General features: G+C 41.1%; 1 protein-coding gene across 1 annotated transcript in view; it reads left to right on the forward strand.

Annotated features, from left to right (window-relative positions):
* Positions 1–8,455: 8,455 nt before the first annotated feature.
* The window catches only part of Samd9l (sterile alpha motif domain containing 9 like), a 4,807-nt gene continuing 88 nt past the window's right edge, over positions 8,456–13,174 (forward strand). The window contains exon 1 of the mRNA XM_051151981.1: positions 8,456–13,174. This exon is cut by the window's right edge and continues 88 nt beyond it. Coding sequence (XP_051007938.1) covers positions 8,512–13,174 — 4,663 coding nt within the window. The 5' untranslated portion in view covers positions 8,456–8,511.

Here is a 13,174-nt window from a genome sequence, read left to right on the forward strand (position 1 = left end):
AAGACTGACCACAGGGCCAGGGTGCCAAGCGTGACAGGAGCATCTTTCAGAATTGCAAGGGTGATTGGAATTGCAGGGGGCTAAGAACCTTGGGTAGAAAGAGTCCTTCACCAAAGAAAAGCCCGATGCTCATTCAGGAGCCATAGTTAAAGCAATCACAACTAATACGGAAACTGGGATTATGGGAGACCCTCAGGTATGTATGTCTACTTACCTCTTTTTTTGTAAAAATGCCCCTCTCGTAGTTGTGGTGAATAGTTAACTTAGAAACTGCAGTTAGGTCTTGTGCCTGGATAATAAAATGAAGGGATTTCTGAGTTCTTTGCTACACAGACATTGCTAAACCATGAATTTCCAAAAATAAAATACAATTGTTTCACTACATAAAAACTGCAGCTTCTTCAGTCACCAAATATTGGGCCTCAAAGATTTGCCTATGAATGAGAAATAAAACCTGTCTATTTTCTACATGGTATATCTTAGTTCCTGAGACAGGATGAGAAAGGCAAAAAAGCGTATTGTGTGTAGATCTCAAAAAATAAATTGAAACAAGGGAGAGCGGATGAAAGTGTTGGAGGAAGGAGAAGAGAGAGTCTTGTTTAACATTGTTGACAAAGGCATCAACAGAGGCCTTAAATGTGAGTAAATGGCTGAAGGGCTAAAAAGGAGCAATGTAGGCATGGAAAAGAGATCAGTCTGAGCAGAGGAAACAGCTAGAAGGGCCTATTCTGCAGTAGCGCTGGTGTAGGTAGAAGGCAGCAAGGCAAGGCAGTGGCTGGAAGACACCGAGCAACGGCAAAGCATCGCATGTGGACAGAGCATCCAGCTTTGACTTCAAGTGAAATGAGAAGTCACTGGAAGGTTTTGAGTAGTCTAATGACTCTACTTACATTAAACAAAATTGTGCTAATTACTATGCTGAAAATAGAATAAAGAGGGGAATTGGACTAAAACCACAGCATAAAAAAAATAAATAAATAAATCATGGGACAACTGATTAGAATGTTCACAGCAATGGCATGTGGTTTAGGCCAGAATGGTGGCGGCAGGGTTGGGAGAAAAGGTGAAAATGGGATGCCTTGGGAAGCCGAGGTTGCAAGCATTATCTAATGCAACAAATATAAGCTGTGAAAGCAGCTGCAGGTACTGTCATGAGCACCCTGTGCCAGAAATATAGACCGACACCCTTACGCCTCTCCAGTGTGAAAGTTTATTGAATTCCAATAAACTCACAAGGTTCCATGGCTTCCGTGACATCAGTTTGCCAGGCAATCTTGCCTGCCTCGGGAATGCAGCCGAGGCAAGTGCAAGTTCCTTTATTTCGATCTTAAGTACTAATAACGCTCACAACACACATCACACAGGAAATACATCTCTCAGTACGTATATATGTGGATTAAAGACTGAATACTAGTTAAATAGGGGACGGCAGGGTTTTGGGGGTTTCAGAAGTGAGCTGCGAAAAATACGAGCAGATGCTGCCTTGATAAGAATCTGCTTCTGTGGCCAAGAGGCTTCTGCAGGAATGAATCAGAATTGAGGGCTGCAAAGGTGAGAGGGCAGAGCTGAACTGGTGCAGTACATGACGGGTTCTAGGTGGCCATTGTCTGCCTGTTAGCCCTTGATATGTTTGTCAGTAACTGATGATAGATTTGTGTGGGGCTGTCACCCCTAGATGCTACAGTGCTCTCGAGTTCTTTGTATGTATGTCTTTACTTTTGCTGTTCTATGAAAGCCAGGTCAAAGCAACACCTTTTTCGTGGTCTGGCACGTCTAATGTGCCTAGGCATGTCTTACTAGTCCCACGTGTCCCCCATAGTCTCAATTCCTCCCAATACACTTATAGGGTGGCATCCTTTTTCCGATCCCAGGGATAAGTCACTTAGCAGTCTGTGCTGAGTAGGTGGCGGAACACAGATGGTGTGTTTCGTTTGTCTACTTGGGCCGCAGCCATATTCTTCCTCCAAGATAGAGTGAAATAGTGCTTGTAAAAATGAAGTGTTTCGTACTCTGGTGCCTTATATTTGACCATGTCCCCTGGAGGGGGAGACCTAGTGGCACTCAGAGGAAGGATAGCAGGTTACCTAGAAGAGACTTGATACCCTATGAGCATATACAGGGGGAGGAAGTCCCCCTCAGGCACAGTCATAGGGGAGGGGAATAAGGGGAAAATGGGAGGGAGGGAAGAATGGGAGGATACAAGGGATGGGATAACCATTGAGATGTAACGAGAATAAATTAATAAAAAATTTGAAAAAATAAAAAAAAATAAAAAACAAACAGAAAAAAAATGAAATGTTTTAGAACAATGCATAGCTTGGGAAACTCCTGTTTTATACAATATGGGGTAACTTAGAGCAGGACACAGACTGATCTCAATAATAATTTTATTCCATTTTTAGGGCTGCTGTTTATAAAGCACCCCAAATTGAGCCACTTCAATAGAAGTGTACTCCCCTTTGGTAGTCATGCCAATTATAATGGACTAGGCTCTCATGTTAAGTATTGGCTTGTAAAACAACTTTGTCCATCAGTAAGATCATATTCTACAACTTGAGCGCAGGACCTTATGTGGGGAGAGCAGAGTTTGGTCCACATGTCTATAATAATAATGACAAGGCCAAGTGCATGAGCACAGGAGTGGAAGTGAGTTCATCACCACACAAGAAGTAGTTAGCAAGGTGAAAAGCCAATAGACTAGACGGATTAATTCTTTCTATCAAGCTACCAGTACGTATGATTAAAAAAATAGTATCTGTAAGCATGAAAGTCTTCTTGAGCTGTCTGTAAAAACATCTTCAAGTGTATACAAAACCAGCTAAAATTCCAGCGATCAGGAACCTGAGGCAGGAGGTCCTCAAGTTTCAATCCAGCCACAGCTAAATGTAGACTTATGTCAAAATTTCTTTAAAAAAAAAAAAAAAAGAACAAAAATCAATTATCTAGCAAATGTGTACACGTCTGTGTATGTGTGTGTGTCCTTCCGCATGCACTTGCGTGTAGAAGTCAAAAGCGAGAATAAGCATTTTCTTCAGTCACTCTCCATCGTAGCTTTTGAGACAGGGCCTTTCATTGAATGTGAGCCTCACTAGCTAATTAAACTAGACTGTCTGGCCAATGAGCTCTGAGGAGTTTCCTGTCTCTGCTTCCCCAGTGCTGGGATTACAAGTGAGAGCCCAACTTTTTATGCAATTGCTCAGACCCTTTACCCCCTAAGCCATCTCTCCAGCCCCACAATGGACTAAAGTTCAAAATAATAATGTGGTGCTGAATATGCCCCCAGAATGGTGTTTTTCCTCAGCCTTCTGACGTCCCTGGGAAGCTAGCGAGTGCACAGGGCCTCACCTAGCAAGGCGCACCTGTCTTGCTCCTCTGAGCTCTGGGGAAAGTGGCTTGGCAGAGACTTTTTCCTCGGTCCTGTCACTGGGAGGGACTGAGATTCGAACAGGGGTGACCATGGATGAGCCTCACTTTTCCATCTCTTGAGCTGGGGAAGGGAGCCCGGAGTCAGAGGGAGTGTGAGGTAGCCTAACTCACTTTGTCAGATTAAGACAGCCAAGAGACAAAGAAAAAAGTTTCTTTTAAAAATATTATATATATATATATATATATATATACATATATATATATGTTATTACACATATATGCAATAAACTACACACAGCAAGAAGAACCACGAAACAATAGGGGGAATTATATAAATAGAGGAAAGGACAAAAGGCTCCCAGGGGACCCTGGGTTTTTTAAGCCCTGGGTTGTAAAAAGGGGGTGCCTGGTACCAGGGTACAGTTTACAGTAAACATCCAGAGAGCCTATCTCAGGAAATGGGCCTCTTGTTAATTCAGAGGCCGCTTTGAAGTGTCTTATCTGAATGGAAGGAGGTTTGGTTACACCTTTTCACCAAAAGGGATTTTATGGTCCGCTTTCTGGAGACAGAAGGAAGTGTTTCCTCTTTCCCTGTGCCAGTAATCTGGCTTTTCCAGAGAGGAGGGGGGGACTCAAAACCTCTGCCCAGTGAAGTCCCACAATGTGATTTATATTTTCAGCATCCCATATAAAAGAGAGTAATTCTAAGGTGACTTCAGCAAAACCTTCAGGATTATATTGAATAACTGCTTATACTATCGGTCCTCTCTAGTGTTGCGTCCAAATTTTGAGATCTGCAAAAAGAACCAGAAAGACTTGAAACCTCTGTAAACACAAGAGGAGTCTTTAATATTTCAACTCAAGCTGGATCGTGGCCAACGCCAAATCAGAAGTATCCGGGAAGTGACCCTAGGGCACTGATCTGGGGACCTTTTATAAGTTCCTTTCCTCCCAATGGCCCCTAAGCAGGGCAATCATCAATTGGTTGAGTAACATAAGGGTGCCTAATGTCCAAAGGATACCAGGCTAAAGAAAAGGTAGCAAGACCACTCATGACTGACTTTCTTTGTCCTCTTTGTCCACCACTTTGCCCAGGGAAGTGTCTGTTTTCCTATCTCTGGTGGGGGCGGATCAGTTGCTAGGTAACGCTATATCTGGCCTGGCTCTTCCTTGCAGCTCAAACTTCCTGACCTTTTAAAATCTCCTTTTCCTATCTTTTAAGTCTGTTTCTTCGAAGAACTTTGTGACCCTTAGATAGGCGCCAAGGCCATTTGTGGTTCTGGGTGGCCCTTGGTTTTAATGGCCATCCGGGTGGCTAGTTAGGGGACAGGTATCCCATTTTAGCTCAGGAGGGAATGCACTCCCCAGTTTGGATCCATCTATATTGGCCTTTAGCCAATTTTTAAAAAATCTCTTAGGCTTCTCATTCTTTCATTAGAACTCGTAAATACATAGCATGACATGCCCCTTCTCCCCAGTGAAGTGAATGAATTAGCAATGTCTGTGTTGCTCTGACAAAATCCTAACAGAAACAGTTTAAAAGAAGAATAGATATTTTGACTCACAGTTTCAGAGTTTTTCTTTGGGTTCATGTTCTTAAGCATGACCTTGGGGTAGTAGGAGCCTCCTGCAGAGGAGAGCTGTTCATACCCTGGTAGACCAGAAGGCAGAGATGAAAGCAGGAACTATGGTCCAGAAATAAACTTCAAATGCTGTTCCTAGTGACCTACTTCTGTCAGAACTTTACCCTGTAAAGTTTTAACTTCCCTCGCAGACATTAGAAACACGAGATTCGAATCAGGATGTGGGCACAGAGGAAGTCAGTAGGAAGATCAGGGCTATGGCCCTCAGTCCCCAGACTAGATGAAACAGCTACTGCTCTGTATTTTTTTGCCTGGCCCTTGGTTCAAAGGAGATTGTCCACTGTTGGAGCTCACATACCATGTTTCTGAAGCTACCAAGTTGGGCTCCTTCAGCCAGCCTCCGAGGCATCATTCTTCTTCTCTGTTCTTTACCTCACATGAGCTAGGCTCACATTTTTCTCAAAGAACACCCTGCTCCCATATCCCAGTCAAACAGCCTTCTGTGTCTTACACTTCTAACAACTTATTATTATCAACTTTGCTTTTTAGGATTCTTGGGTAACTTGCATGATTTATATTTTTATTCCTTTTAAATGGAGTGTGGGTATCATGAAAGAATTTCATATCTGTTTGAGTTACCACTGATTTTCTTGAACACTATGCCTTGTACATAATAGATACTCACTAACTTCTCATTGAATGAATAAAAGGAGGCAAGCACTTATCTCTGAGTACAATATATACACTACTTTTTGTGGAATTTCTGAGACCACCCTCCATGGCATTCCAACGGAACAGAGCTGATCATCTAAAATACATTTATAGGGTGCATTGTATGAACCTATTGGTCATGGTCTTGGTTAGCTTGCAATTGGTCATGACCTCAGAGTGAAGCCAAAAGTAGCTAACAGAATCCAACACACTAAGACAACTAGGTAGAATTCACCAAAGTGGAAGCTCCTCAATGGCTGAAGGCTACAGACTTTGCCAATCATTCTGAAAAATACACTAGCTGCTGCATTTCCTGCTTTGGCCCATCACAGTCCTGAACTCTCAAGCCCCAGTTCGTCTCATCTAGTTTCCCTATCAAGCTTTGAGATGAGCCTCCTGGTGAGTTTTTGAAAAAATAACAAAATAAAAAACCAAACATAGTTAGGTTAGATCTATATTTTATTATACTTTATAACCAATGGTTCATACATTGATGATTTTAAGTGGACATTCCTTAAATCTTTTAAAACTTAGTTTTGTTAAATCAGCATACAAAGTGCTAAGTTTCGTCATAGCACTTTCCTGTACTTTGGTTTTGTTAATTTTCCTTTTCCTCCCGATCTTCCTTGTCTTGCTGCTGATGATTTCTTGGAACCCCTGGTAGCTCTCTCTTTACTTTTATGTCACATATATTCTACTACCTCCCTATTTTGTTCCTTTCTCTTCTCTTTTAAGGCCCCCTTTCCCTTCTTCCGATTCTCTTTCTAGTTTCACACACAGATACACACACACACACACACACACACACACACACACACACACCCCTTATAAAAATTAAAATCTAAGTTTCTCATATGAGAGAAAATGTCAGGCCTCTATCATTCTGAACCTGGGTTATTTCACTCACAGTTCCATCCATTTCCCTGTACATATAATGTTTTTTTTTTTAATTCTTTATTACTAAATAAAATTCATTTGTGTATGTGAACCACATCTTTTATCTGTTCATCTGTTGATGTACATTTAGGCTGGCTCCATTTCCTAGCTGTTGTTGTAGTGGAGCAATAAACAAAGACGTGCAAGTATCTCTGTGGCTGAGACTTAGAGTCTTTGATTATGTAACTAGAAGCCATAGAACTGGGTCATAATGGCAACTGATTTCCATAGTGGACATGCCAGTTTCCATTCCTCCCACCAGCAAAGAAAGGTTCCTCTTTCCCAACACCTGGCCAGTATCTGTTGTCATTCCTCAATGACAGCCATTCTACCTGGGGTGAAATGGAATCTCAAAGCAGTTTCAATTTGCATTCCCTTGGTGCCTACGGATATTGACAGTTTTTTAAAAAATATTTTTTGGCCATTTAGTCATTTCTTTTCAAAACTGTCTACTCAGTTCATTAGCCCACTTACTGGATAAATTGTTTGTGTATTTTCAGAGTTGCTTATGTGTTCTAGATATCAACCCTGGGTCTACTATATAATTGCTAAAGACTGTCTCTTTCCCTCTGGTAATTGTTTCTTTTACTGTGCAGAAGATTTTAAATTTCATATCCTCCCATCTGTCAATATTTTGGAGTATTTTCTGTGCTACTAGAGTCCTTTTCAGAAATTATTTGCTTATGTCTGCTATCTTTGGGATCACAGTCTTTGATCCCAAGTCAGATCCTGTCACCTGTCCTTAATAAGCCAGTTAGAAGAGGGGGAAAAGTGGAAATCAGGAAAATGACATTTATTCAATATAGCCTCATTATCCTTCTGGGTCTTAAAATGAGATTAAAGTTTAAAAGAGAGGGCCAAGAATATGCACCTTTAAGCAGTCCTGGTGCGGATTTGGTCCCACTCATCATTGACCTATTGTTGTCCGAGCTTGAATCTCTTCCTGTAAAGTGATCTGACAAGCTTTTGGAACCATGTGACTCTTTCTAGGAGGGAAGTTCTCTCCCTGGCTAGGGCTGTTTTCTTTTCCCAGCATGAGATTCCAGGAGACAAATTTCAATGTCTTTGAGATACAGTATTTCAATAGTCTGATGGCAAAATTCAGAGTCGTGGGTATCTCTTTAGATAGCTCTGTAGGTATCTTCATTTCTGCCAAACCTTTTCCATGCCTATATCTTAAAATATTCAGTCAGTTTCAGATCTTACATTAAGATTTTTGATTCATTTTACATTGGATTTAGTGCTAAGTTAGAACTATTCACCTAGTTTTATTCTTCTTTATGTGGATTTCCAGTTTTTCCAGAGGCATTTGTTGGTGAGGTTGTGTTTTTTACAATGTGTGTTTTTGACATTTGGGTGAAAATTTTATATTATTGTGGCTAAAGAACTTATTTCTGAATCCTCTGGCCTATGAATCTGTCCTTGTGCTAATTCCATGTTGTTTTTGTCACTATGGTTCTGGAGTATAATTTGAGATCAGGTGTTATGATACCTCCATGTTGTTCTCAGCATCGCTTTGACCTATTCAGGCCATTGTCCTATTTGCTGATCAATGTGAGTTTGGGATATTAATTTTTGTGGATGTTCATATATTTAAAGTTTAACTAAAATATTCTTTTATGAAAAGTAATTTTAGTTTTAATTTTCAAAATCCTAACTTCCACACAGATAAGTCTAAAAGGGAAAGTTATCAAAGACAAAGGAGTTTATCACTGAGCTAACATCTATTGCTTAATCACAATTACGATTGTTGTAAAACTATAGAATGACTACCAAGCAGTTTCAAGTTATAAAAAACCTATATATAATTTGTATAAGGTTATATACTAAGTTGGTTGTGTGATTTCACTGATAAAATATAATGCTAACATATTATTGTGTTACTTTTTTCAAGGAACAAATTTGAAGCTTTGCCATGAATGGACAAGTAACTCAACCTAAGTTGGTCAAAGACTGGACTAAAGAACATGTAAAAAAATGGATAACTGAAGACCTTAACATCGATGAGAAATATGCTCAAATCTTGCTCAATGAAGAAGTAACAGGGATGGTCCTGCAGGAACTAACTGAAAAAGATCTTAGAGAAATGGGGTTGCCCCGGGGCCCAGCTCTTCTGATAAAACGTATGTATAACAAATTGATTAATTCCCCTGAAAGTGACAATCAAGATTCCAGAAAATTAAATGATACAAAGCTCTCAATAAAAGAACACCAAAAAAAGACCAAAAGTGAGGAAGAAAAATCAATTTCCTCCAGTAATCATGATTTCAGAGAGACAGGGCAGAATGAAGAACAAGAGGCAAATCTTATGAAAGAAAATGCATTAAGCGACACAGTGACTAAAGACATGGAAGGTAATCAGCCTAAACCAGAACAGATGCCTTGCATGCCGTATCCTTTTAATTCTTTCCATGATGCCAAACAATACATAGAACATGCTATTCTACGAGTTGCTGAAACAGGACCACTCAATCTTATAGACCCAGTACATGAATTCAAAGCCTTCACAAACACAGAAACAGCCACACAAGAGGACATTAAGATGAAATTTAGCAATGAAGTCTTCCGATTTGCAGCAGCTTGTATGAATTCACGCACCAATGGCACTATCCACTTTGGAGTCAAAGACAAACCACATGGAGAAATTGTTGGTGTCAAAGTCACCAGTAAAGATGTCTTTATTAACCACTTCAATGTAATGATGACAAAGTATTTTGAAGACAGCGACATCAAGGAAGCCAGGGCATGTATACGGGAGCCAAGGTTTGTGGAAGTCCTACTGCAGAACAGCATGCCATCTAACAGGTTTGTCATCGAGGTTGATGTCATTCCCAAACATTCTATATGTAAAGAAAAGTATTTCTACATCATGATGCAAAGTTACGCAGATAAAACATGGAAACAAAGCAAAGATCTTTCATTGTTTGTGAGAGAAGGAGCTAGCTCCAAGAATATCCTGGCCAATGCCAAGCAGCGGGATAGAGAGTTCAAACAATTTCTAGAGAAGCTAAAGATGTGGGCAGGGTCTAGAAAAGAGGCTGAAGAAGAACATAGGGTGGTGGTGACTAAGAAAGAGAGTGAAGGACTAAAACTATCTAAACTTTTGACCAGACACCAAGTCTCACTGGACAAATCCTTCTATGACTGGTACATTCTTGTAACAAATAAATGTGCACCAAATCAAATAGAGCACTTAGATTTTATAAAGGAAATTAAATTGTTTGCTGTGCTGGATTTTGATCCTTACTCCCGGATCAAGGGAGTGGCCAAAGCTTACGGAGAAGGCAGAATAGCAAACCATCACCTACCCAGTCAGTATGAAGAAAAAAGTACCATAGAAGAGAAAATTTCTACTCTGAAACTTTATGAGCAGCCCAGCTGGATCTTCTGCAATGGCAGAATAAACTTGACGGGTGAGTCGTGTCAACCTCTGGAGCCACATTTATGGCAGAAAGATAGGGCTTCGGGGGTTAGAAGACTTATTTCGTTCCTCACAGATGAAAACATTACAGTAAAGGGGAAGGTTTTGGTGGTGTTTCTCTTGCTTTCTCCAGTAGAAAACCAAAAGGACCCACTCATTGAGACTTTCTGCGCTTTCTATCAAGTCTTCAATGGAATGGACAATATGTTGTGTATCTGTGTTAACTCAGATATCTACCAACGATGGTGCGATTTACTGCAAGTGAGACTGGAAATCAAAGATGACTTGGAAGAACATAGCATTTCCACTTTAAGTATAGAGCTGATCAACAATACCATCCTTAAACTGAAATCAGTGATTCAGTCTTCACAAAGATTTTTGCCCTCCTGTGGATCCTCCTCAGTTATTCTGGAGAAAATGGAGGAAGATATCCTGACTGCACTGGAAATCCTCTGTGAAAATGAGTGTAGGGACACAGACATAGAGAAAGATGAATCTGAATTCCTGGAATTTAAAAAATCGAGAGAAGAACATTTCTATCGAGGAGGCAAAGTTTCCTGGTGGAACTTCTACTTCTCTTCTGAAAACTATTCTTCGGCTTTTGTAAAAAGGGATAGCTTTGAAGAACTTACTACTTTAATCCAACAGTGTGCAGACTCTCCTAAACCGATCTTTGCCAAAGTCATCAACCTGTACCACCACCCAGGCTGTGGCGGCACCACGTTGGCTATGCATGTTCTGTGGGACTTAAAGCACAAGTTCCGATGTGCTGTGTTGAAAAACAAAGCAACTGACTTTGTAGAGATCGGAGAACAGGTGAGCAAGCTGTTCAGCTACAAAGCCACCAGCTACCATGACTACATTCCCGTTCTTCTCCTTGTGGATGATTTCGAAGAACAAGAAAACACCTACATTCTGCAGAATGCCATCAACTCCTTTATAGCAGAAAAGGGTCTGAGGTACGAAAAGACATTGGTAATCATCCTAAACTGCATGAGATCTCAGAACCCAGACAAAAGTGCGAAGTTAGCAGATAGCATCTCACTGAAATACCAACTTTCTCCCAAAGAGCAGAGAGCCTTTGAGGCCAAACTACAGGAAATCGAAAAGGAACACAAGAACTGTGAAAACTTCTACTCCTTCATGATCTTGAAAGGCAATTTTGACAGAGCTTACATAGAAAATGTGGTGAAGAATACACTGAAAGACCTGGACGCTTACAGCAGGAAGGCCCAGCTCATTTCTTACCTGGCATTACTCAACTCTTACGTTACAGACTCTACCATTTCAGTATCACAGTGCGAAATATTCTTGGGGATCACTTACACTAGTAAACACGGGAAACCTGAAAGTGTGGAAGACAACATGGGAACCTATTCCACACTTCTGATAAGGACCGAAGTCTCCGAATGTGGGAGATACACCGGTATCCGTATCATCCACCCTCTGATTGCCATCTGTTGTTTAACAGAACTGGAAATGAGCTACAGGATGAGTAAGTGTCAAATTGCACTGAATCTGCTAGAAGAAAATGTATTCTATGATTCTGGAATAGGACGGGACAAATTTAAGCATGATGTGCAAACTCTCTTGCTTACAAGACAACGCAAGGAGCTTGGAGCCGAAACCGACACACTCTTTTCCCCGTTGATTGAAGATCTGCAGAAAGAGGAAACAGAAAAGGTCTTGACCACAGGAAGCGATCGATTCCCACAGAATGCGTTCATTTGTCAAGCCTTAGCCAGGCACTTCTATATTAAAGAGAAGAACTTCAGCACTGCTCTGGTCTGGGCAAATTCAGCTAAAAGGAAAGCACCCAAGAATTCCTACATTTCTGATACACTTGGTCAAGTTTACAAAAGTGAGATCAAACAGTGGTTGAGTAAAAATGTGACCTGTAGAACCATTAGTGTGGATGATCTAAAGCATTTTCTAGAAATTGCTGAGAAGGCCTCCAAAGCTTTCAAAGATTCTCAGCAGCAAACTGATAGTAAAGACTATGAAACTGAAGCCTGGTCTCCACAGAAGTCCCAAAGAAGATATGACACATACAACACAGCTGGCTTCTTCGGTGAAATAGAAGTCGGTCTCGACACTATCCAACTTCTTCAGCTCACGCCGCTCTTCCACAAAGAAAATGAAACGTTGAAAGAACCTATGGTGCAGTTTTTATCTGGAAAGGGGATCGTGCCTCCAGACCCAAAAGATGAGTATTACGTTGCTCTCAGCAGCTTTACATCCCACCTACAGAATTTACAGTCAGATTTGAAAAGATGCTTTGACTTTTTCTGGGATTACATGGGTCTCCTGAAACCAAGGAATACCCCCAAAGAAACGACAGAACTCTTGCTAATTAAGAAAGTTACCCGGTGTTTCAAGAAATACTCAGACCTTTTCTGCCAGTTGGACCCCAGTTCGTTACAGGGCAAAGAAGACCTGTTAATTCAGGAAGAGAATTGTAGGAAACGCATAGAAGCCTGGAGGGCAGATACGTTTTCAGGACTCCTCGAATATCTCAATCCAAACCACAAGGAAGTTAACAACATGGAAAATATAGTGAAAGACTACGCCTTCCTGTTGCACCAAAGCCTAAACAAGCGCCTGGTGAAAGGGCTGACGAAAGACACACAGAATTTCATTTTGGCCAACATTATTCTCAGTTGTCTAAAACCCAGTTCCAAGTACATCCTGCCATTCGGCACACTGAAAACAAAGCTCCGAGAGGTCCTGCAGATTGTGGGACTAAATCATTCGCACCCTGATCCTTACTTCCTGGCCTGCCTCCTGTTCTGGCCAGAAAATAAAGAACTAGATCAAGACTCCGCCTTGATAGAAAAATATGTCTCCTCCCTGAATCGATCATTCAGGAGACAGTACAAGCGCATGTGCAGGTCCAGGCAGCCAAGCACCCTCTTCTACCTGGGCCAGAAGAAAGGGCTTCACAGTCTCGTTCACAAGGCTGAAATCGAGCGGTACTTCAGCGAGGTGCAAGATTCAAATTCCTTCTGGCAAAGTGGAGTCGTGTGGGAAAAAAGAGAGCTCAAAGACCTCCTCCGCCTACTGGATGGCCAGGCTGAAGGCAAGCTAATCTCTGTGGAATATGGGACAGAGGCAAAAATAAAAATACCAGTGACTTCTGTGTATTCGGGTTCGCTCA

Source organism: Acomys russatus, chromosome 10 (assembly GCF_903995435.1).
Source record: "Acomys russatus chromosome 10, mAcoRus1.1, whole genome shotgun sequence".
In the NCBI taxonomy this organism is placed as follows: Eukaryota; Metazoa; Chordata; class Mammalia; order Rodentia; family Muridae; genus Acomys; species Acomys russatus.